Genomic DNA, 25,788 nt, shown 5'->3' with positions numbered 1-25,788 from the left:
GACCTCCTCCTACCTAGCAACTGTTGTATCAAACATTCAGGTGAACAGGTTAAAGCTGTTGAACCACATTCATTCAAAAATTTCAGACAAATGTCCATCCATCCATCCATCCATTTTCTTCCGCTTAACCGGGGCCGGGTCGTGGGGGCAGCAGTCTAAGCAAAGATGCCCAGACTTCCCTCTCTCCAGACACTTCCTCCAGCTCCTCCGGGGGAATGCCAAGGCGTTCCAGGCCAGCCAAGAGACAGTCCCTCCAGTGTGTCCTGGGTCTTCCCCGGGGCCTCCTCCCGGTGGGACATGCCCGGAACACCTCCCTAGGAAGGCGCCCAGGAGGCATCCGAAACAGATGCCCGAGCCACCTCAGCTGGCTCCTCTCGATGTGGAGGAGCAGCGGTTCTACTCTGAGCTCCTCCCGGGTGACCGAGCTCCTCACCCTATCTCTAAGGGTGCGCCCGGCCGCCCTGCGGAGAAAGCTCATTTCGGCCGCCTGTATCCGGGATCTTGCCCTTTCGGTCATGACCCAAAGTTCATGACCATAGGTGAGAGTCGGAACGTAGATTGACCAGTAAATCGAGAGCTTCGCCTTACAGCTCAGCTCCTTCTTCACCACGACGGATCGGTACATCGACCGCATTACTGCAGAAGCTGCACCGATCCGCCAACCCTACCTTTGAGTTCAGCAGTATGCAAGACAGGCTTGGTATGACATTCCCTTCAGTAAATTCTCAATGCAGTCTTAAATCCAGCTGATTTAAATATGGAAGTAAATCCTCACCATAGCAATTGAGAGTATACAGGTACAGATTTGTAAGCGCAGAATCAGATTTGAGTGTAATCCTAGCCATACACGTGCTCGTTTTTAAGTCTGTGCTCTGTGATTTCTCCACTGGGTATTGTGTAAAAAGTCTGTTGGTGCCAAAGGTTTGGGAAGGTAAAGGTTCTTGGAATACTTGCAGTGTTCCGAGCAACTTTAACGCAAAGATAAAAGACCAACGCATTTCAGCATGAAGCCTTCGCCAGGGTATGTTAAATACAAGACTCTTTGTTGTTGTGTGCCTTTAACAATTTGTTTTTCCTGTATTCATGCACCTTGACAGTTGAAATTTCCCCAGATACCGAGGCCGGTTCTGGAATCAAAGGTTTTGAAAAGGCACAAAACAAGTTTCAAGAGCTGCTTACTTTGAAAGTCAGAATGTAAGAACACGTGGGCATGGATTTGCAAGAATAGAATCAGGTTTGAGAGCAAGGGACGATCCCTGCTGCTCACTCAAATAATGTTGCGCTCATGATTCTGTCTTCTCAGATCTGACTCTGGTCTTAAAAATTCATGACTGCGTGGTGATTTGCAAAGTGAATTGTGCAGGAAACCTCTTTTGTCCACTTTCAAACCTTTTGCCAACAACATATTTTCACACAAAACCCAGTGAAGAAATCTGTGTGCAGACTCAGAAACATGTCCATGCATGGCCGGGATTACACTCTCAAATCTGCCTCTGCACTTACAAATCTGTGCCTGCACGCTCTCAAATTCTGAGGTACAAAGTGAGTAGCACCTAAGATGTGACTTGTGCACATTCAAACATTTTGGTGGGGACTTACTTCCATAATCAAAGCTGCCATCCTCCGGTATGTCTGACTGACTGAGGAAAAGCGTGGCAGCTGCTCGAGTCCTGTACTGCACCTTGGACATTTAAAGAGAAGATGGGTGCAACACTACAACAGACATCAGAACCTTCTGCTGAATTCATCCAGAGGTTAGGATCAAATTTAAAGTGCTTCAAAAAGGTGTAAAAATATATGTATACAAAAGTCCTCGTTAAACGCCCCTCTCTTCCTCATCCTCTTCTCCACTGTCTTCTTCCTCTTCTTCTCCGTTGTCTTCTTCCTCTTCACCTTCCTCGTCCTCTTCCTCCCCTGGGCTGTAAAGATCATCAGCCAGCTCAGTCTGGTCAAGTCCTTCCTCATCCTCATCCTCATCTTCATCTTCTTCCTCCTCCCCCTCACTCCTCATTTCTTCTTCGCTGCTGTCATAGAGGTCATCGTCATCGTCCTCATCGTCCTGCTCCACAGTCTCTTCGTCATTCTCCTCCTGCTCCTCCTCACAATCTGAGAGATGACCTGACGAGTGCACAAAGGTATTTTGTTTAACAATGACTGACGACACAAAGTGATAGTTGTAGATGGATAAGAACATTTTTCCTTACACAGTGAATTAATGGCATCACTAATGTGACAATGTAGCTCCTCATTAAGGAATGTTCTCATTTCTTCGTTCATCATTGTTACAAGAACCTCTGAGTCCATGTCTACGTACTCTGGGTAGTACATGTTCTTTCTTAGCTGCCGACGACACCTGAAAGACACATACATTTGAAGAGGAGTTTTTTTTACATCTATACACGTTATAATAAATAAAGATCTGCAACAATTAGTTGATCAACAGAAAACTAATTGACTTTGATAACTGACTGTTGTAATAATTTTTTAAAGCAGGATTGCTAAAAGTTGCCAAGATTAGATTTATGATATATGACAGACAATACAGGACTGACCTGGAAGCATAAACATTAATCACCTTGGCTATTACAATTCACACAGTCCGTTTAAAACTATTTTCAGACTGATAAATCAGACAATAATCTGCAAAATTAACTGAAAATCAAAATAACTCTGCTGTGGCCCTGGATAAATAAAGTAGTACTCACTGTTTTCCTGTTGTCTTATATGCCTGAAAAAAAGTGACAAAAATAGATGTCTGAACACAAATGCAAAACGTAGATTTCCAAAATCAGTCAGCTGCAAAAAACAACTTCTAAATCAGTGCACTAAATTTACTGCATGACAAACTCCAAGTTCCAAATGCCTACTTTAACCTCTGCTAAATATGAACATGCCAATAGCACATCACTTTACATAAAGGACATACATATTTTACCCTGTTAGACACGCATCACAATCAAGTGCCGATACTGCTGAACAATTTCCAAACTACTGTCTTTCTGAATACTTTGGGAAATGGCTGGCACTGATGTAAGAGCTGTATGATTTGTGCTCAATATGCTGAACAGCTTGACAAGTTTGTGCAGCATCTTGCCTCGATGAAGCGGAAAGGGTCGTTTTCCTGCATGAGGCTCTCGGTGCCACGGCGGACCTCCTGGAGACGGGCCTGGTCCTGAGAGATCCTGGAGAGGTTCTTCTCAATTGCCAGCCCGTTTGTGTCACAGTGAGCGTGAGTGCACTGTCGCAATCTGGTGACAAAGCTGAGAACTTTGGCCTTCATCTCTTCACCCAGTCTGTTCAAGCACTGCTCCGAGTCGTCCATGAACTTCTAGATGGGGAAATGAGAAGCCACACAGGGTGTCAGGACGATGGCGCATTTGTTTCATGGAAAAGAACTGAAAAACTGTGTAAAATATTACACAAGGTTTTTGGGGAATCAACCAATTATTTGTTATTAACTTTTAATGTCCAAATGTTTCAATTGAATTTTAAACCAACTTAAAACTTGTATTTCATTTTCAGATCCAGTGTTCTGACTTGAAATTATCTAAATAAATGTATAATCAATGTCCATCTTTGTTATTATTAAAGTTTAGAAGCTCATCCTAATCCAGATCTACCCAGATGGAAACTAGCCCCTCTGTCACTAATGGAACATGTAAACATTATTGCTCTACACTGCTTCTTGTTTCTATTTCAGACGCTGCCTTTCTTTACTGGTTTGGGAAAAAAATAGATACATTTGCCTTCGTAGAATGATTAAAAAAAAAAAAACAAGACTGGAAATGAAAGTAGATAAAATCGATTTTAAAAAGTGGATTATGTCTTCCCAGTTCACAGAACTATACTGCCTTAAAACCAAAAACTGGCACACAGAATAAAATAAAGACCAGCTGGGTCAGATGTCAAGTAATATCAGAACCATCATGAATCATTTTGATACAATACATAGCACGAAGAGAAGCAAATTTAGGTTCAAAAAGGCACACAGGTGTTCAGCAATTTGATAAACTAGACAGGCAATAGGTTACTTCATATGTACAGATGAGTAGAGAGTAGTATATTATATGAACATTGAAACTGCTTTGAAATGAATTACAAAGAAGTGACTGCAAAAGAAAAACAAAATGGACAGAAACTTCAAACTGTAAACATGAACTACTGTGGTAATCTGTGAGCACAAAACATTACAAAATAAAAAGGTAAGCTGTAGGAGGTTTGGATGCTAATACAAATGGACTGAGAATATGTGTCATCCTACCGTATTCTGTCTCTCCTTCTCCTTCTGCTCCTGGAGTTTCTTCTCCGCAGTGCTGTACTTCCTTTCAACTCTGTACAGCTGCTTGTCCAGCGTGCCCTGGTGAACATGACGAGGTCTTCATGAAACAATATCACAGTAGAGTTTAAATACTCTCCAACACAAATATGTGAGTTTAAGGGTTGAAAGCTAGCACTGTACCCAAGACAAAATATATTGCTAATGATAACGCCACACCCACTGACGTATCGTCACATTTGAAGAGACGCTTATTAACCTGTTCTCCCTGATGGTGTTTATGTAACATGTTTAATTGAACAGACTGAATACCCACAGTGACAAACTGGAAGCCTCTCAACTCCAAACTCTGGAGAATGGAAGCACAAGAAATGCTCCTATAGAGAGATCACCAAGTCACATGGCTCATTCAGTTACACGGACGACAACAGCGGACAGTATTCATTCATCAGGATTCCACATTCATCATAGGACTTAGTGTGAGCCAAACAATGAGGTGGTGGTTATAAAGAATGAAGTACAAAACGTCAAATTACAAGCTCCAACACATTTACTTCAGGTTATCAGGAGTTGGGAAAATATGTTCAACTATTTACAACATAATAAACCACAAATGTGACCAAGTGGAATGTGATTTCCCATAATAATACAGACGGTGTAGAAATAATGATCATCATAAAAAGTATACCTTAAGATCTTTCATCATGTTTCTCAGGGTCTTCATTGTGTGTCCCAGATGTTCTCCCTCTATGGTGCAGGCGTGGCACACATACACCTTGTCATCCATGCAGTAGTATCTGGAGGTGTGCATCAAATAAAAAGAAGATTTACAATTTTTAAGAGAGCACTGGCATCACATCAGGAATCAGAGTGACACTTTTAACAAAGATCAGCTAAACATCACCGACTCTAAATACTGCTTTTTTAAACCAGTTATTTGTGACCAAACTGGCAGATCACAGTAACATCTGTGTTTCCCATACCATTATATTAGTGGTGCCCCCTTGAAGGTCAAGTTAATTTTATTTTCTATATATATCAGATCACAACAGAAGTCATGTAAGGTTACCTTTCCTATAGAACAGGTCTATAGTGTGTTCTTTTATTAAACAAACCAAAAAGCCTTATGTTATTTATCTTATTTACAGGACAGCATGTCATTTCTGTCTCTACATGGCCCCCCACAGCTGTAAACCTAGGGGAAACACTGAACATTATATCAAAACCTTGTGGAAGAAAAGCTGAATATCACTTCAACAGACACTCTGTCAAGGTATTAACAGTGTAAGAATGAGTGCTCATGGCTCCTACCTGTATATCTCATCATGATTTGGGCACTTCCTCTTCCATAAATTGTTGATTGGTTCTGTCAGGGGGTGTTCATAGAACGCCGGCAGCTCAAGATGTGGCTTTACATGTTCCTGGCACATAGACACCTCGCACTTCAGGCACGTCCTGACTGCAAACATTGGTGTAGCAGCAGCTTCCTGCTTCTCATTTCCCTCTTGAGAAACAGGACCAGTAGAAGGCCTGCCCTTGTCAACGCTGATGCCCGATTCCTCAGTGGTGACCGTGGGGCAGTAGTCGCACAGAACAGGAAATGCACTTGTGGCTTGCTGCGCTGCCAGAGAAGGTGACAGCAACCCTGTGGATTTTAAAGCTGTAACAGCTCCAGTGGTAGTTCTGCGCCGCTGGCGGTAGTCATCAGCAATATTGGCTAGTTTGAAGTTTTTCTGAAATTTGGTGCCACACCTGTGGCTCTCCCGGCACTCTGGGCAGCGGAAGCGATCTCGATCAGCTTGCTGCTTTAGGTAATCGAGGCAGGTCTTGCAGAAGTTGTGGCCACAAGGAAGTAAGTGGGGATCTCGGTACAAGTCCAGACACACCGGGCAGGTAAGCTCCTCTTGCAGGACTCTGGACTGGTCTGACTGGGATGAGGCCATGTCAGAATTCAGACTGTGAGGCCAGAGAGATGAGCTGGAGGAGGAGGAACAGAGACTGCAGGTTTCCTGGGGTACTGTAGATGTCAAGTTGCTGAAACTATGAGAAAAACAGAAATGCTCATTGTTAAAAGTTGCTTTAATAATTGTGTTAAAGCCGTCAGTCAATTCATCAATTAGCTGACAATTCTGATAAGTCACTAAACAAAACTTTTAAATTTCAGTGGCTTAAATCTTGGACTGTTAGGTGGACAAACATAAATAAATATAGATAAAAGATGACACTTTAGAATCAGGAAACCCGAGAAAGGCAATAAATATAGATAAAAGATGACACTTTGGAATCAGGAAACCTGAGAAAGGCTTTTTTTCACTAGCTGACACGAGAAAGGCTTTTAGGGGGTGAACAAATTACTGATTAATCAGTTGGTTGCTTTTGCAGTTAGTCTATTAAATATTAGCTTAGGTCCAGAAAAATCCAAGACAATGGTGAAAAATGTCCATCACCATCATCTTTCACTAAAATCCACTACCTCCTTCTTGTATGTGCGTCAATAAAGAACCAAAAATGAAAGTAAAACATACTTTAACAGGCCTAGAGACAACCCCCCCACAAGGTCGCTTGTTGTGCTCTTTAGTTTAAAAACAGCCTCTCTGATGAGGCTTTGACCTCAAGATAAAGTGAAAACCTTGTTTATACAGTACAAAACGTGGCCACAGTATGGCACTGTGACAGTGGTCCCCCAGTCCTCTGCCCGCCAGCGACACACAACACAGAGGTGGTAAAGCTGCTCTGACAACGGCCACCCTTTACATAATTTATCGCAGTGTATTTGGCGTGTTTTCCCGATGCTGCCTTAACGCCATGTTAAAGCAACAACCAACAATTAGCCTTGTCTTCTTGTTACGCTAATCTCCACCTGGCTGAGTTGCTGCGGCGGTGATGAGCTAACGTTAAAGCATAATTCGATAGAGAAACAGACAGGCTGGTAACGCAACTCACCTTGATAATTTGGGTACTTATATGCTGGTTTCGTACAAAGCTAAGTCAATGGTTTCGAGAACTGTAACGCCAAAGGCTGTCTCTACCACACACGATGAAGCTAGCGTTCCAAATCTCCAAGATGCGGTGTACCTGTCGGGCTAACACGTCAACGCTACGTCCCGTTAGTTCTGCCTCGATAGTTTCCACAGTGTCCGAAACAGCTCGGGCTGTTTTAGGGATCCGAGAAAATGTCCTAGTCATTGGCCATTTAGCTACTTTCTCTTCTGGAGCATTCTGCATTTGACACAAGTCGACTGGCACCTGCGATAAACAAACGGACAGTTCAGCTAGCCACAGCCTGGTATTGCGGGGATAATGCTGCCTTCAATGTTCCTCGGAAATTCTGGTATTATCCCATGTTAACTATAAATGCTTGAAGGCTGATAGCGCTGTTACATAAATGTTGGCACCGTTTCCTGTGTTGCCATGAGCGGGTTTTAATATTCAGTGATTAATTTAAGTCTATTTAACACTATACATTTGTTAAGTTTATTTTTAATGATATATATGAAAAACTACAAAATGGGCAGAAACCTATATAATACATTATACCAGATGGTATCATATGTGGGAACGCTGTACATTTTATATAATTTAAACAATTTGCGATAAGATTTAAAGATGTTCTTTATATAAGATGATATTTATACACAAAAATAATAATCTATGCAAGTTCTATCTAGTTGTTTTCCCTGACCACTTAATGCAGGCTATTTAACAGGATGTAATGAAAATTCAATAGCATGGTCTTTACCACTTAAAAGATGTGAAATATTTTTTATTTGTGAATTAAAATAAACAATTAAGAGACAAATTAGACACAGGCCAACCTGACTCTCACTTTACCATACTTGCCAGATCAAGTATACTTAACTCTAAATATAATGTTTCCGGCAGCACTTGAAGGCAGCAAACATCAGTGCCCCATTAGGCCTGTAGTTAAATTCTTCGAAAGCACAGAGAAAGCAAATAATCCCGTTGGAAAATTGTATTTCTGAAACAGCATACATTATTTTCACAACACATTTCTTTAAAACAGTGAATTACGCATGTTAGAATACACATATACAGAGTTATAGTAAAAGGAATACAACCAACAGCTTATATCATAAAACACAAAGCAAACCAATAAAACACTTGGAAGATAATGATTGCTCATGGTTAAAAAAAAGAACATCAAAAGATTTAAACTGGACTTTAAAATAAAAAAAAATGTTTAATGCACCATTCACCTTCACAAAGCCAGTAATAAACTGTGGGACATAGGGTTCAACATATCACTACTGTCATCAACGCATCCTCAAAAGTTATCACACAGGTGATTTCACACTTTTCTGACACAGGTGACCCTGAGCATTTAGTTTTGCATCTGAGTTGTATAGTGTCAAGATCACTATATAGTATGGCTGTTTTGGGGGAACCATAATTTTTTACATGATTTCTTATTACTTTTTGTCTGAAAACAATCATCTTTAGCCACACTAGCAGCATGGTTTTATGGATGACAGTATTGTTCTACTGGTCATTCCACTACTTTGGTCCAGACTGAAATATCTCAGCAACTAATGGATGGATTGTCATTAAGTATTGTACAAGCTTTTATGGTGCCCATAGGATAAAGCCTACTGACTTTAATGATTTCATTGTCCAGACATGTGAGAAACTCCCACTTTGAAGAGGACAGGGCCCCGAATGGTGAAGCCAAGATAGAAAAGCATGGAGCTCTGTGCTGAGCTACCAGCCTCTACTAAAGCCTTTATTCTCTTTTCTCCAGCAAAAACAAACATTTCCTGTTCTTCATGGCCCTGTGGTATCATAGGAGACTGGCATGGCTCTACCAGGACTGGGAGAAGGATATTTGTAATCTCTGGGATTTGCCACACTTCCCCATTCATCCAGATTTCACTGATCCGTCTCATTTTCTTTCGACATTTAACCAATTAGCTCAATGTTCACCTTTTTTTTCCACTATGGCATCCAACTTTGATTTGTGAATCCATTTTTTCAGTCCAGAGCCCTTTCCAAGGAAAAACAGAGGCAGAAGGTAACGGCCTCTAAAGTACTTGGCATACTTCTTGGCATATGCTTCCTCCATTAATGTGACATACTATTGCAGGTCAAGCATGAGGTGAACAAGCAGCTGTGCAGGTTCTGCTCCTGTTTCTTGTTCCTCTTCTGACCAGTTGTTCTCAGTGGTCTATTGCTCCACTTGTTCATCGCCCTCTTCTCGCACTGCCTGAAGCTGCTCTTCGGGCCAAAACAGCAGCAGAGCCATAAGATAGAATTCAGGGCTTCTATGCCGTATGTCTGTGCCCAAGAATCTGTGAATTATTGTTTGGAGTTCTTTCACCAGGGTGAAGTGCTGAGAATTAGGCATTCTGTTCCTCAGGATGATGTTGGAGAGGATGTACCTCTCTGCTACTTTGACATTGGCAGCGTCTTCTTCGTAAGTGGTTTTCAAAACATCTCGGATCACCTCTAAATCAGACACATTTTTCTCAGCCTCTGCAAACTTAGCACGCCTTCCCTTTGACATGAAAAGTCCATGATTGAGATAATCGAGAAGGCCCGGAAAGCTGGTGGATTCAGCTGCTGCTTTTGTTGTGTAGTATTTGTAACAAAGTGCAACATCCTTCCAGAAGTAAAGTTGTCTTGTCAGGCTTGGAGTACGTTAGGTACCACTCAAAAAGTCAAACTTGGCCTCAACTTCCATTGTTTTGACCATCAATCTCAAGTATTTTTGTAAAGGAGAAGGTGTTGGATTTCGGATTTTCTCGAAGGCTATCTTTGCCCCTTGAATAAAACCAAAACAGCCTCTGTTGTTGAAGGAATTTGAAATTCTTACAGCGCCTGCCATGTCTTTCATCTCTTCTTTCTCAGCTTTTTCCTCTACCTCTTTAAATGCTCTGAAGGCTACTTCTGCAATCATTACGACATCCTGTTGCTCAGCGTTCTTCAGATGGTTTTTATAAATCTGCCCAAGAGTGTCAGCCATGTAAGAGTTGTTTGGAGCTCTTCCAATGGCTTTATTTGCCCAGTATTTAGCTTTTTTATAGTCAGGAGTGTCTCTTCCAATGTTATACAGACGGGCAATGGTTTGGGGGAAAATGGAGTAACATGTGAATTTAGATGAGGCAGTTTTCGAGACAGAAACAGCATGATAAAAATTCTTCTTCCGTATATCTTCTGTCAGCCTTGAGAACTTCTCTTTACCGCTTCCTGTCATTTCTCTCTTTGTCAGTAGCTCTTTGACGTATTGGATTATAGATGGTTCGGCCTGATCACTACAAAGTACAGACATTATTTTCTTCACTGTTTCACTCATGGAAATCCCTAAGTAAGCTAGTAGAGCCACAACGCCCTCTGCAGTTATTGGGTGAATCATACATACATTTCCAGGGTTTGGTTTGGATGTGTTGATTAGGGGGGTAAAAGGCTTCATTCTTTCTTCAAATGGAGGGCCCCCATGAATGGGATCAGGTGGTCCAAGGATCTGCTGACACTCACTCATCTTGAGGAAGGACTTGGGGATGTACACATTCAGCAGTGCCAAAAAAAAAGCAGCAGCGTGTTTGATGGACTTTTGTTTTTTTTGCACATACTGGCAAATATTTTCAAGAAGCTGCATAGTGTATCTGCTCAAAGCTTCCTCTACAGTCATCTCCTCACCCCCGTCCACAAAGGTTTCATCTCTGATGTCAGCGGTCATAGTTTCTGTTGAGTTCTGCTCCAAGGTCAGCAAGCTTGGAAATTAAAAAGAGGATGAAAGTGAGTATTATCAATTTTTTTGTCTTCAGTTCTATTTAAAAAAAAAACAAAAAAACATAAGAGCCCATGTTATGCATTTTGTTTTAAAATACAGAATAGTTTATATAGTCTATTGTTATTATTCTATACTATGCAGTCTGTGAAAGGTACCACATTTTAAAAAAGGTAACCTTCATAAAGCATTATTAGCTTCACTATGCATGGCTCTATGATGGCTGGTCAGTCTTTCAATCACCTTGGTTCAGATTTGAATACCTCAAAAACTATTAGATGGATTTACAGATGTTGTACAAACAGTCACCAGAGGAGGGATCTTAACCAGTAATAATTATGGTAATGATTGAATTATTTTTCCCCGTAGGCTTTTCCCCGACAGAGGTCACCACAGCAGACTCATTTAATAAACACATTTCATTTAGCATGGTTTCTATGACGGATGACCTTCCTAACAAACCTCTGGGACAATTTAGAGTCGCCAGTCAACCTAACTTGCATGACTTTGGACTGTGAGAGGAAGCCGGAGTGCCAGGAGAAAACCAGCAACACATTAGATGCTTCTGTGACCATTTTTCCTTATCAATACTTTTTACCACAGAGTTGATGACTCAATATTTAGAACTGAAAACCTTATCACTTATATGAAAAAAAGAAATAGCATTGATTTACTGACTAGACTCAGAGGTTTTTCACAACCTGGAAACGCCAAGGGCTTTCTTTCCGTTAATGGTTTATAACTGAGCTATAATATATTACTAACTTCTTTAGTAAAAATAACACTACTAACAGACAATTCTTTTTTTATCATTAAAAGTTTCACTATGATATTACAATACACTGATTTTGTTTAATCTAGAAGAATTTAAACTACTAGTTTTTATATTTTCAACACAGACTTACCTCTCCTCTTGATGAAACCTCCCACAGCCCACTGCTTTTGTTGTTCAGCGTGTATGTTGGGAGCAAGCACAGAGAGTTTGGTCAATTTTTTATGTCACTTCCAGCAAAACCTGACCAGTAATGAGTTGTGTCGGAGTAAAAAAACATCACTTGGTTACTAGTGGCCCTTTGACATTTGGTAGTTAAAGCAGCTGCACCTCTGTGTTGTCTGTCAGCAAAGTCGCTTTGCAAGTCCTGCCAAGCTTGTTTCTAAAGTCCAACATATCTAGTAAAATTAAAATTGTCGTTTTAAGATGTAGAAATACTATAATAAAATCACTAAGAACTGTATACATTTTCATTGCTTTTAACAATTGTTGCACTTACAATATTTGACACCACTGAAATTTGCACTTACAAAAATATGTTGCCAGAATACGACCTTGAAATATATGTGCTGAAATAACTAATTACAGAGTTTGTGGATATTTTTTTTTTATGCATCTTTCTTAAACTTCTCACAATGTTAGGATCCAGCTAGAGGCGAGGGAGAGGCGGGCAGGATCAGATGGCAGACTCCAGGTTCTGGACTGCAAGTTAATTTCACAGTGGGACAAGGAGAATGGAAACAGAGTCTGTAACTGGCAGGCAACGTCCTGCGGCAGCTGACAGGATGTGTCTCGCAGGGTGGATGAGGCTGGCGACTGATGACCCAGGCAGGAGGAAGGGGGGCCGAGAAATCAAGCCTCTTCACAGCCAGAAGGAAGAAGATGGTGGTCAACGGTGTCGTGGCAGACTCCAGGTTCTACTACAACGGAAACAACCCAGACATGGGAGACTGCACACAGGTAAGTTGAGCTGTCATCAGGCAGAGGAAAGTACAGGGGAACAGAGTAATCACCTGGAACAGGTTCAACCCAGACGACAGGCAGGACAGGTGAGTTGCAAGAAGAAACGGAAGAAAGTGGCCACTTACTCTTAGTTGAGGGAGAAAGCAAAGAAAACAATGAGTTATTTTCCAAAATGTCTTGCTTTTATGTGCTTGTACTGTTGTGCCGTTTCCATAATACTTGACATAAAAGTGGAAAACACATTTAAATTAATTTTTAACCATAACATGGGCTTTTCTTGGAGAAATCCATCTATCCATGACCTCAAAAATGTCACCTTCACCGCTCTTTAATGTTGTCATAAGGTTCTTACAAATTGGCCAGAGAGTGAAATGCTTCTTTTATCAATACATGGCCAAAGCAACTTAAAAGCACACATCCAGTTCCATAAAATACATTTTAAAAGAAGCTACAAATACTGTGTAATAAAATATGCAGAAAGATGACAAGGCACAAACTTGTCAGCTTATTGTACTTGCCCTGTTTATTCCCTCCAGAAGTTGATTAGTCCGTGTTGTTTAGTTTCAGTTCATCCTGAAATGATGAATCAAGGTTTCCTTTCCTCCCTGGCACATACCTGTTAGAGCAAGGGCATAGGTTTGGTCTCAACACTGGTAAGGATGACATTATACTCAGAGGTGTCTTTATGTTTTTTGTCCTCTCCAGCTACATACTGAGAGGGTCAGAATATTAGGAACACCTCTGAATATAAAGTAGTCAACATCACCTTTATCTATGAACTCAATAATAAACATATAATTGAATTTAGACATTTATGACAACTTCACCAAAAGCTGAAACATTTTGAGTTTCATAAACACAGATGTTAAGGTGGAAGTGTTGCACTGAAATACATAGAATTGTATGTACCTTAAAGAGTGGCAGGTCAGTGCATAATTCCCTTAATTACAGTTACAAACACTTTTACAGAAGCCTAGTCATCAATACATAGGCTATTTCTGAATGAAATGCTGAGTAAAAGCTGATTTCAGAAAGGCCCATATAAAACATTTAAGATAGTTAATATGTCTCTCACTCACCTGCCTGCTCATTCACAGTTTGAAAACTGGGTCTCACATGTCAAAGTCAGTGCTGATCCTCATCATAACTCCTTTCTTAAGATCTAAAACATAGCTTCTGATTAGTACCTCCCTGAGGTATATGATAAATGTCACCGCACAGCCACAACAATGCAAAATGCACACAAGGACATGCAAAACATTCTCAAAGGTAAAACATGTACAACATGGGCAAAAATGACCACAGAGAGATGCAAAGCAACTAGCGTCACAAAACAAGTGGCCACAGCTAAATATAGATGCAAAATGATTACAACAAAGACAAAATGACCGCAAAGGTGCAGAACAAATAAAATAACAACAACATAAAACCTGAAAGAGTTTTTAAATTCTGTGTAGGGGATGGGGGGCCCTTTACATGTGTGTTCCCAGGGGCCCAGTGTCTCATAATCCATCCATGTTTATAAATGATTTAAAAACCCTCTTACTCATACCTTACAGCGCTGCTGTTTAAACAGCTTTTTAAACTGACTTCCTACCCTTCAGGTATTTGTCAGTTCTTAAACAAATAAATAAACGTGCTGCCCAAAATAGTCCCAGCTTTTAACATATTCCTGTGATCAGATATGTTCATAAATTTTTTCTGCCCTTGAATACTCCATGAAAGATTCATACCACCCTGACCACACTCTGAGACCATAAAAGCAGCGTCTCAGTTTTTACGATAATACTTTCCATGAAACTGTTGCCTAAGAATATTATACAACCTTAATCATAAATTAAGCAACAGTTTTATAGGGCTCCTGTTGTCACAGGACACTTTTTGTCAGGTCACATTCCCAAACTCATTACAAAGTAGTACTACCAGCAGTATGCTAACAAGCTAAACTTAGCATTATTCCCACTTAACAGCAGCACACTGGCATTTCGTTTAAAGCACAGCCTCTAAATCCAGACACCCACTGATCTTCGTTGTATTTCATAACAGACACGTTGGCGGTCAAGGGGATGGCAAGGGGTGGCACTGGCCGCCCCCGCTTCACCCCTGCCAGAGTCAAAACGTGATGCTTGTCAGCTGAGTCCTGCACCGGGTCGGGTACCCTCAAAAAATGACCTGTCAAAAAAAACATCGCTCAGACATCAATGTAGGCTAGAAGTCAAACTGGATAACCTAAAAGTACAAATACCCTGTGGTAAATACACAATTGTGGATAAACATATCATTGACACAGTGTAGGACTCTCCATGTCAATATTAATGAATGAAAAATGAAAAATAATGACAATTTGTTGCCTTAAATACAATTAACATTTTTCTGAGGCTTTATAATTGATATTGTTCTAATTAGTTCTATTTTATATCATGCATGCAGCATAATATTTTCACTCATTATTTATTGTCAGACAGTAAGAAATAAAACCCATTTTGATTTTATATATACAGAACGGAAGGCGATGTTCTCGAATGTCACCAGCCAACCATCCAAAGATACAGGAATCACAATGACACAGAGCTGAGAAAAGCAGCAAATCCTCACAGTTTTTTCTTGGTAAGTGACAATAAAACCTAATAATAATTAATAAGGTTATGACAAGTGACCAAAGCAGAGTTTTGTTATCTGCTACAGAAGGGTCCTTTATCAGGATCCGTCAACTTTGGACCGTTGTGCCTCATCAAGTTTTGGTTCATGTGTCTGCCCCAAATTTGGAAGTACAACTCCTTAAAATGATACAATCACAAAACAAACCAAAAATCATTGTTACACCATTTATTATAACTATATGAAACACTGATCTGCTCATTTTGCCTCTTTTATTTCATATCATAATTACCAGTCTGACACTAATGTTGGTCTAACACGCTTTTCTCTGGCTGACAACCAATGGGTAGAAAAGTGATTAATTTACTGTATGTTGCTCATAAAAGCACTGGCCAACCCACAAAACAACACCAAATTTGAAAAACAAAATTTGACTAGCAATTCCATCATATACTGTATTCAACTTCAAGTACATGGATGTGATAAAACATCCTTTTGTATAGCTTCCTGTCCATATCTAAAAGTATTGATTAAATTCTTCTGCAGAAGCGTATTTGTGCATAGTGATGCTTATGTTTACATTGACAGATTGTCCTCGAAGACAACAAAGACAGTTGACGTTTGACATATGAACATGTCCCCTTCACCAGTTATGTATCAGTTCATTGTGATGCAAAATCATGACACAATTCAAGTTCTGCATGTTGTATTTATGATACAACGGCGACACTAACATTGTTTGGGTTTCCCCCACTCTGTTGCTGTTGCTGCTGCTGTTCTTCTTCCTCTACAGAAGGCAACCTCAGGATGCAGTAATACAGGCATCCATCCAGAAAGATGTTAAAGCTTGTGCAAAACAGAACTTTCTGATACACAATGGCATACTCATTATTAAGTGAAATATACATCAGGCACTGAAGGACAAAAGCAGGCATGAAGACCAATAAGAATGTCATCATACCGAGCATCACGACCAGTTTCTTGTGAGTGGAAACAGAGGGAGGTGTGCCTGATGTTGCACATTTTACGATAATGGCCAAAGTTATTCCAATGATGATAATGGACTGCCCTAATATTGCAGCTTGGGCATAGAATATATAAACAGGGATAAAGATAAAAATCAACAAAGTCACAATTACTGTAATACAGCGCAGTTTGGCTCCCCACTGTGTGTGGCACAGGAAAAGGATGCACGCCAGGACGTTTAGGAGATGTAAAATCACTCCATAGTGTCTCGACAGGAACCAAAAAATTGTGATGTACCCACAGGTGTATGTGCTGCAGGCAGACCTAAAGAACTCGATTATCAAGATTATTGCTGCGATCACATTCAAAACATCTATAAAGATCAGAGAGATGAGAGAGGTGTGGACGTTTTGAACACCCTTGAGGTTGGCCTGCTGGTTTGAGAAGGTCAAGATGATGCTTTCTTTAAAAATGTGGAGCCTGCGGCGCTGAGACCAGAAGGCCCAGAAGTAGATAATACTTGACATGAAAGTGGAAAGCACAAATTCATTTTTTAACACTTTTAACGTCATTCCATGACCTCAAAAATGTCACCTTCACCCTTCTTTAATGTTATCATAAGATTCTTACAAATTGGCCCCAAATTTGGAAGTACAACTCTTTAAAATGATACAATCACAAAACAAACCAAAAATCATTGTTACACCATTTATTATAACTATATGAAATACAGATCTGCTCATTTTGCCTCTTTTATTTCATATCATAATTACCAGTCTGACACTAATGTTGGCCTAACACGCTTTTCTCTGGTTGACATCCAGTGGGTAGAAAAGTGACTAATTTACTGTATGTTGCTCATAAAAGCACTGGCCAACCCACAAAACAACACCAAATTTGAAAAACAAAATTTGACTAGCAATTCCATCATATACTGTATTCAACTTCAAGTTTATGGATGTGATAAAACATCCTTTTGTATAGCTTCCTGTCCATATTTTAAAGTATTGATTAAATTCTTCTGCAGAAGCGTATTTGTGCATAGTGATGCTTATGTTTACATTGACAGATTGTCCTCAAAGACAACAAAGACAGTTGACGTTTGACATATGAACATGTCCCCTTCACCAGTTATGTATCAGTTCATTGTGATGCAAAATCATGACAATTCAAGTTCTGCATGTTGTATTTATGATACAACGGCGACACTAACATTGTTTGGGTTTCCCCCACTCTGTTGCTGTTCCTCTGTGGAAGGCAACCTCAGGATGCAGTAACACAGGCATCCATCCAGAAAGATGTTAAAGCTTGTGCAAAACAGAACTTTCAGATACACAATGGCATACTCAATATTAAGTGAACTATACACCAGGCACTGAAGGACAAAAGTGGGAAAGAAGACGAATAAGAACGTCATCATGCCGAGCATCACGACCAGTTTCTTGTGAGTGGAAACAGAGGGAGGTGTGGTTGACGTTGCACATTTTACAATGATGGCCAAAGTTATTCCAATGATGATACTGGACTGCCCGAAAACTGTAGCTTGGGGGGAGACTGCATAAATAGAGATAAAAATACAACCCACCACACCCACAACTGTTATAATACAGCACAGTTTGGCTCCCCACTGTGTTTGGCACAAGAAAAGGATGCACATCAGGACGTTTAGGAGATGTAAAAACACTCCACAGAGTCTCAACACAATCCATGCATTCAAGGTGGACTGACAGGTGTATGTGCTGCAGGCAGACCCAAAGAATTCGCTCACCAAGATTATTGTTGTGATCACATTCATAACATTTATAACAGTCAGAGATATGAGAGGCCTGTGGACGTTTTCAATACCCATGATATTGGCCTGCTGGCACGAATAGGGCATCATGATGCTTTTTGCGTATGTTGCTCATAAAAGCACTGGCCAACCCACAAAACAACACCAAATTTGAAAAACAAAATTTGACTAGCAATTCCATCATATACTGTATTCAACTTCAAGTACATGGATGTGATAAAACATCCTTTTGTATAGCTTCCTGTCCATATCTAAAAGTATTGATTAAATTCTTCTGCAGAAGCGTATTTGTGCATAGTGATGCTTATGTTTACATTGACAGATTGTCCTCGAAGACAACAAAGACAGTTGACGTTTGACATATGAACATGTCCCCTTCACCAGTTATGTATCAGTTCATTGTGATGCAAAATCATGACACAATTCAAGTTCTGCATGTTGTATTTATGATACAACGGCGACACTAACATTGTTTGGGTTTCCCCCACTCTGTTGCTGTTGCTGCTGCTGTTCTTCTTCCTCTACAGAAGGCAACCTCAGGATGCAGTAATACAGGCATCCATCCAGAAAGATGTTAAAGCTTGTGCAAAACAGAACTTTCTGATACACAATGGCATACTCATTATTAAGTGAAATATACATCAGGCACTGAAGGACAAAAGCAGGCATGAAGACCAATAAGAATGTCATCATACCGAGCATCACGACCAGTTTCTTGTGAGTGGAAACAGAGGGAGGTGTGCCTGATGTTGCACATTTTACGATAATGGCCAAAGTTATTCCAATGATGATAATGGACTGCCCTAATATTGCAGCTTGGGCATAGAATATATAAACAGGGATAAAGATAAAAATCAACAAAGTCACAATTACTGTAATACAGCGCAGTTTGGCTCCCCACTGTGTGTGGCACAGGAAAAGGATGCACACCAGGACGTTTAGGAGATGTAAAATCACTCCATAGTGTCTCGACAGGAACCAAAAAATTGTGATGTACCCACAGGTGTATGTGCTGCAGGCAGACCTAAAGAACTCGATTATCAAGATTATTGCTGCGATCACATTCAAAACATCTATAAAGATCAGAGAGATGAGAGAGGTGTGGACGTTTTGAACACCCTTGAGGTTGGCCTGCTGGTTTGAGAAGGTCAAGATGATGCTTTCTTTAAAAATGTGGAGCCTGCGGCGCTGAGACCAGAAGGCCCAGAAGTAGCTGGCGAGCCCAAGGAGGAAGTAGGCCAGGAGAAGACCTCCAGTCACATTAGGGTTTAGGGCTGCTTTCTGGCTGAAAGGTGAGCTGCTGACAAGGTAGGTACTGTTGGCCATGATGTGGCAGTTCAACAAGTCCGTTGGCCTGTTCAAAGGGAGAAATTAGATATCAATCATCTCCTATAAACTCCATATATACAACACCAATTTGTGCTTGGTTACAGTAACATCATATATATTTTCCTAATCAAGTTGATTTAAAAAAAATTGATAAAATTGTTGTTGCAAAATACGCGTATATGAATCTAACTTCTAGGAGACAGTGTTGTCTCTAGCTATATAAAAGCAGGAATTACGAATCAATGGGCCATTTAGAAAACCAGGTGTATTACAGACACAGGAATCTACCCTTAACATCAGGTGCAGTAAAACAAATCTGTAACAAAAGGTATGTGAAAACTGCAAATAGTTTGTGGATGTTTTGTCTTTCATATATCAGTACAAATAGTTCATTCTGCTCAGATTTGCATGAATTATGAATCACTTACACTTGTAAAAGGTAAAGTGAACAATGAAAATTGTGTCATAATAAGGATCGATACTTACTTGATATACAGAAAGCGTTCACCACGTCGTGCCAGGAGAAAGAAGGAGAGTGACTAACTTTGTCTGTTTGGGCTGCATATTTATGGCCATTCATTATACTGCTTAAGCAACTCAGCACTCGCCCTTTTTTTTATACCATCAGACCAGAGTAACACTGACCTAGTGACCTCATTTAGCAGATGACGAACCAGAACTGTACAATGAAAAGTAGTTTGTTCATCATTTTGCTAATTTTGTTTAAACTGGAGTGAGGTAGACGTAAGAAACAAGTGATTAGGTGTTGGGTAAACTAAAAAGTTAATTGAGCTAAAAAAAACAAAAAAAAAACACTCCAGTTAAACATTTGCCCCTTATTTTATATTGCTTCATTCACATTTTGCAATCATATGCAATAATATGATATGAAGCAGATTGTTTTATTGCATACTTCTAAAAACTGGAGAGCTACTACGTAAATAACACCACAGTTTTTGCAATCATATGCAATAATATGATATGAAGCAGATTGTTTTATTGGAGATTGTGACAACCTGCTGACACATAAAACATAAAAATAAAGCAACATTTCAACTTGACCTGACCTGTAGTCATCTGCTCTGTATGTCAGTAAATGTGACTCATTTCAGACACTTACACGTTTCATGCACGTGCTATTTTTTCACATAGGGCCATGCAGCATCAAAAATGTGGATGTAAATAAAAAAAAAAAAAACTTCAACACATCCTCATAAAAGAAAGAGAGGTTTCTGTGTTAGGAACAGAATAGCAAAAACATTAACTTCCCATACAGCGTGTTGAGATCATAAGACTAATTTGGAATTCCTTAATGTACTTGTACTGTTGTGTCATCTCCATAATACTTGACATGAAAGTGGAAAGCACAAATTCATTTTTTAACACTTTTAACGTCATTCCATGACCTCAAAAATGTCACCTTCACCCTTCTTTAATGTTATCATAAGATTCTTACAAATTGGCCCCAAATTTGGAAGTACAACTCCTTAAAATGATACAATCACAAAACAAACCAAAAATCATTGTTACACCATTTATTATAACTATATGAAACACTGATCTGCTCATTTTGCCTCTTTTATTTCATATCATAATTACCAGTCTGACACTAATGTTGGTCTAACACGCTTTTCTCTGGCTGACAACCAGTGGGTAGAAAAGTGATTAATTTACTGTATGTTGCTCATAAAAGCACTGGCCAACCCACAAAACAACACCAAATTTGAAAAACAAAACAATTTGACTAGCAGTTCCATCATATAGTGTATTCAACTTCAAGTTTATGGATGTGATAAAACATCCTTTTGTATAGCTTCCTGTCCATATCTAAAAGTATTGATTAAATTCTTCTGCAGAAGCGTATTTGTGCATAGTGATGCTTATGTTTACATTGACAGATTGTCCTCGAAGACAACAAAGACAGTTGACGTTTGACATATGAACATGTCCCCTTCACCAGTTATGTATCAGTTCATTGTGATGCAAAATCATGACACAATTCAAGTTCTGCATGTTGTATTTATGATACAACGGCGACACTAACATTGTTTGGGTTTCCCCCAGTCTGTTGCTGTTCCTCTGTGGAAGGCAACCTCAGGATGCAGTAACACAGGCATCCATCCAGAAAGATGTTAAAGCTTGTGCAAAACAGAACTTTCTGATACACAATGGCATACTCATTATTAAGTGAACTATAGACCAGGCACTGAAGGACAAAAGCAGGCATAAAGACCAATAAGAACGTCATCATGCCGAGCAGCACGACCAGTTTCTTGTGAGTGGAAACAGAGGGAGGTGTGGTTGACGTTGCACATTTTACAATGATGGCCAAAGTTATTCCAATGATGATACTGGACTGCCCGAAAACTGTAGCTTGGGGGGAGACTGCATAAATAGAGATAAAGATACAACTCACCACACCCACAATTGTTATAATACAGCACAGTTTGGCTCCCCACTGTGTTTGGCACAAGAAAAGGATGCACATCAGGACGTTTAGGAGATGTAAAAACACTCCACAGAGTCTCAACACAATCCATGCATTCAAGGTGGACTGACAGGTGTATGTGCTGCAGGCAGACCCAAAGAATTCGCTCACCAAGATTATTGTTGTGATCACATTCATAACATTTATAACAGTCAGAGATATGAGAGGCCTGTGGACGTTTTCAATACCCATGATATTGGCCTGCTGGCACGAATAGGGCATCATGATGCTTTTTGCAAAAATGTGGAGCCTGCGGCGCTGAGACCAGAAGGCCCAGAAGTAGCTGGCGAGCCCAAGGAGGAAGTAGGCCAGGAGAAGACCTCCAGTCACATTAGGGTTTAGGGCTGCTTTCTGGCTGAAAGGTGAGCTGCTGACAAGGTAGGTACTGTTGGCCATGATGTGGCAGTTCAACAAGTCCGTTGGCCTGTTCAAAGGGAGAAATTAGATATCAATCATCTCCTATAAACTCCATATATACAACACCAATTTGTGCTTAGTTACAGTAACATCATATATATTTTCCTAATCAAGTTGATTTAAAAAAATTTGATAAAATTGTTGTTGCAAAATACGTGTATATGAATCTAACTTCTAGGAGACAGTGTTGTCTCTAGCTATATAAAAGCAGGAATTACGAATCAATGGGCCATTTAGAAAACCAGGTGTATTACAGACACAGGAATCTACCCTTAACATCAGGTGCAGTAAAACAAATCTGTAACACAAGGTATGTGAAAACTGCAAATAGTTTGTGGATGTTTTGTCTTTCATATATCAGTACAAATAGTTCAGTCTGCTCAGATTTGCATGAATTATGAATCACTTACACTTGTAAAAGGTAAAGTGAACAATGAAAATTGTGTCATAATAAGGATCGATACTTACTTGATATACAGAAAGCGTTCACCACGTCGTGCCAGGAGAAAGAAGGAGAGTGACTAACTTTGTCTGTTTGGGCTGCAAATTTATGGCCATTCACTATACTGCTTAAACAACGCACCACATGCCCTTTTATTTTTTTATACCATCAGAAGACTGGAACATCTTCAAAGGGGCCACAGACAACATCCATAAATATGCAGAGACTGTGAGTGACTACATCAGTTGGTGCACATCCATATGCACCAGCTAGAAAGGTGCATGTTTTCTCCAACCAAAAACCCTGGTTTAATAGGGATATAAAACAGAAAATCAGGAGGAGATGAGAGGCTTTTAAGTCAGGGGCCCAAGCGGCGTATTTTCAGGGGACGCACACACAGGTCCTGAAGGCCCTGAGACAGGTAAACCCCCATAAGCCTGTGGGGATCAACTGGCTAGTGTGTATACAGACATCTTCAACCTGTCTTTAACCCAAGCAGTAGTTCCTCGCATTTTCAAAAAATACATCATCATATCGGTCCCTAAGACATCAGACACATCCACTCTGAATGACTTCAGTCCAGTGGCGCTCATCAGTCGCAATGAAGTGCTTAGAGAAACTGGTTCTCACACGTTAACCACATGGTCCCGGACACTGTAGACCCCCTCCAGTTTGCCTGCCGCCCCAACAAATCAGGGGACGATATGACAGCTCTGGCTTTATTCCACACCCTGAAACACCTGGACAACAGCAGTACACGTATGGTAGGATGCTCTTCCTGGATTACAGTTCTGCACTCAACACCATTGGCCCAGGCAGGCTGATTGGGAAGATGACAGACCTCTTTTGGGGGGGCAAAAAAAAAAAAACAGGACATGGGGACAAGTGCGAAGGAGACGTGTGTGTATGTGTGTGTGTGTGTCCAAACATTATCCAAGTTTCTCTCAAAGAAATGTATCATCCAAATTAAAATGTACCAAAATACAACTGGAAAAACAAAGAGTTTTGTTACTTTTGTACAAAGCCAGTGTAACAGTTTCCAGTCATTTACTGCACAGACATGAGAGTGAAAGTAGTCTCCTGATGTAGAAAGCAAAGAAGACAATGAGTTATTTCTCACTGGCATCACAGTCTGGTATGGTAACACCACAAAAGCAGAGAGGAAGGCTCTTCAAAGGGTCATAAAGACTGCAGAGAGGATCATTGGGACTGAACTGCCTGCTACACACTGTACACACAGTGCTGTCGTAAAAGGGAGAGAACATACTCAGAGATCCATGCCACCCAGCTCACTCTCTGCTCAGACACAAAAACTGCACCTACAGCCTCAGGCACAGCAGGGCGAACTGTATCATCACACACAGAACTAGACTTTACAACAGCTTCTTCCCTGCCACAATAAGACTGATGGCAAATATGAAAATGTGAGAAATGTGCAATAACCCCTAATGAAAATGTGATAATATATGTGGAATAACCCCTCACTACCTCACCAAGTGAAATGCCATATCCAACTCCACCATGTAAATTACTTAGTGTGATGTTTGACGTTCATTGTGGAAAATACTATTACCCTATGTTTGTGTATTGTGTTTTAATATTTTGTTTCCCTTTGTACTATTCAAGACTGTTCTTTCTAGCTTTCGACTCCTTACCTGACTCCAAAGGAGGGTTGCACAAGTATTCCTATATGCCTAGATTATCTGTTTATGCATAAATGGCAAATAAAAATCTTGACTTGACTAAAAGAAACAGAGGTTTCTGTGTTAGGAATAGCATAGCAAAACATTAACTGCCCAGACAGCTTGTTGATAGATCATAAGGATAATTCAGAATTCCTTAAAGGAACATTTTGACATTACAGAGTAGAAACAAGGTGAAACCGTTTATCAGTTTGTCCAAAAGCAACAAAATCCACTAGTATCGCTCATGCTCACTAATTAACACATATTTTACCCATACCAAGGGAATATCAAACATACTTGTCATTTCATGGGTCTTGGATGAGCTGCTTCCAGAGGTGAGGGCTGGTCAGAACAATCAACCTCGGGTGAAATCAAAACCTCATTAGTAGTGTTCTGGTTCACCACATACAGCATAAGGAACATATCCTCTTCTGGTGCAAGTCACAGTCATAGTCAATAGACAAGTTTAAGCATTGCCTTTTGTCAAGAGTAAATTTTTTATGCTTTATCTAATGAAACAGATTATGTCAAGCAAGTTAAATAACATTTGATATGAAACAGTGCATTCAAACTACCAAACATTATCCAAGTTTCTCTCAAAGAATTGTATCATCCAAATTACAATGTACCAAAATACAACTGGAAAAACAAACATTCCATTGTTTAAAACGAAAATGAACATTATCTGGAATTAACTTTGTGTCATAAAATGTCTCATGATGAGTTTACAGGACAATTAAAAATAAGGACTTTACCACGGAATGATGAGCTCCCATATTTTACATGGCTACAAGAAACATTCCTCTTCCGCCCAGGTGAAGCAGATGATACATCATATGATTTTTATAAACATCACAACAGTTCAAAACTGAAAATAAGGAAATGTTCAGTAGTTTATGGGTTTAATAAAACTGGACCAGTTCAAGCCATTTCCTTCACAACAGCATAAAAAATGATCGAACCTGAAGGACTTTGAGTAACAAACCAACAGACTGGCTTGTACCCATCAGGGTCTCCTCAGTCAGGTTCAGTGATCAGATCAAGAGGCCTGCTGTGGCCTGTGGGTTTATACAAATTCTCATCGCTGATTTTCTTCATTAGATTAAAAGAAAGCCCCACGACTGTTTCCAGATGTGCAGACAGAGGCAACAACTCAAAAAACAGACCACAGAAAACCAAGTACAGTTCCTTTTAATTTTATTACAAAAACTGGATTTTCAGAATATACAGTACAACAACATGTCTACTCAGAATGGGGGGGGGGGAACAAAAAAAAACAAAAAAAAACCAGGACATGGGGACAAGTGTGAAGTGT

At 40.0% G+C, this 25,788-nt stretch overlaps 1 protein-coding gene across 2 annotated transcripts; it reads right to left on the bottom strand.

Moving 5' to 3' along the window:
- Positions 1-1,026: 1,026 nt before the first annotated feature.
- Positions 1,027-7,576, bottom strand: LOC109952011 (E3 ubiquitin/ISG15 ligase TRIM25). 2 transcript variants are annotated; one of them, XM_020586835.1, is made up of 8 exons: positions 7,220-7,576; positions 5,588-6,316; positions 4,965-5,073; positions 4,262-4,357; positions 3,095-3,328; positions 2,706-2,728; positions 2,205-2,353; positions 1,027-2,118 (listed from the first exon to the last, which is right to left on the bottom strand). In XM_020586835.1, exons 2-8 carry the CDS (start codon positions 6,217-6,219, stop codon positions 1,817-1,819), a joined length of 1,545 nt encoding a protein of 514 aa, XP_020442491.1. In that variant the 5' UTR covers positions 6,220-6,316; positions 7,220-7,576; the 3' UTR covers positions 1,027-1,816. The 2 variants fall into 2 exon arrangements, with proteins under 2 accessions (XP_020442491.1, XP_020442492.1); XM_020586836.1 differs by having other exon boundaries at positions 7,352-7,576.
- Between the last annotated feature and the right edge of the window lie 18,212 nt (positions 7,577-25,788).

The sequence above is a fragment of the Monopterus albus genome, unplaced genomic scaffold (genome assembly GCF_001952655.1).
Source record: "Monopterus albus unplaced genomic scaffold, M_albus_1.0 scaffold425.1, whole genome shotgun sequence".
Lineage (NCBI taxonomy): Eukaryota > Metazoa > Chordata > Actinopteri > Synbranchiformes > Synbranchidae > Monopterus > Monopterus albus.
This window is presented reverse-complemented; position numbering and strand designations above follow the sequence as displayed.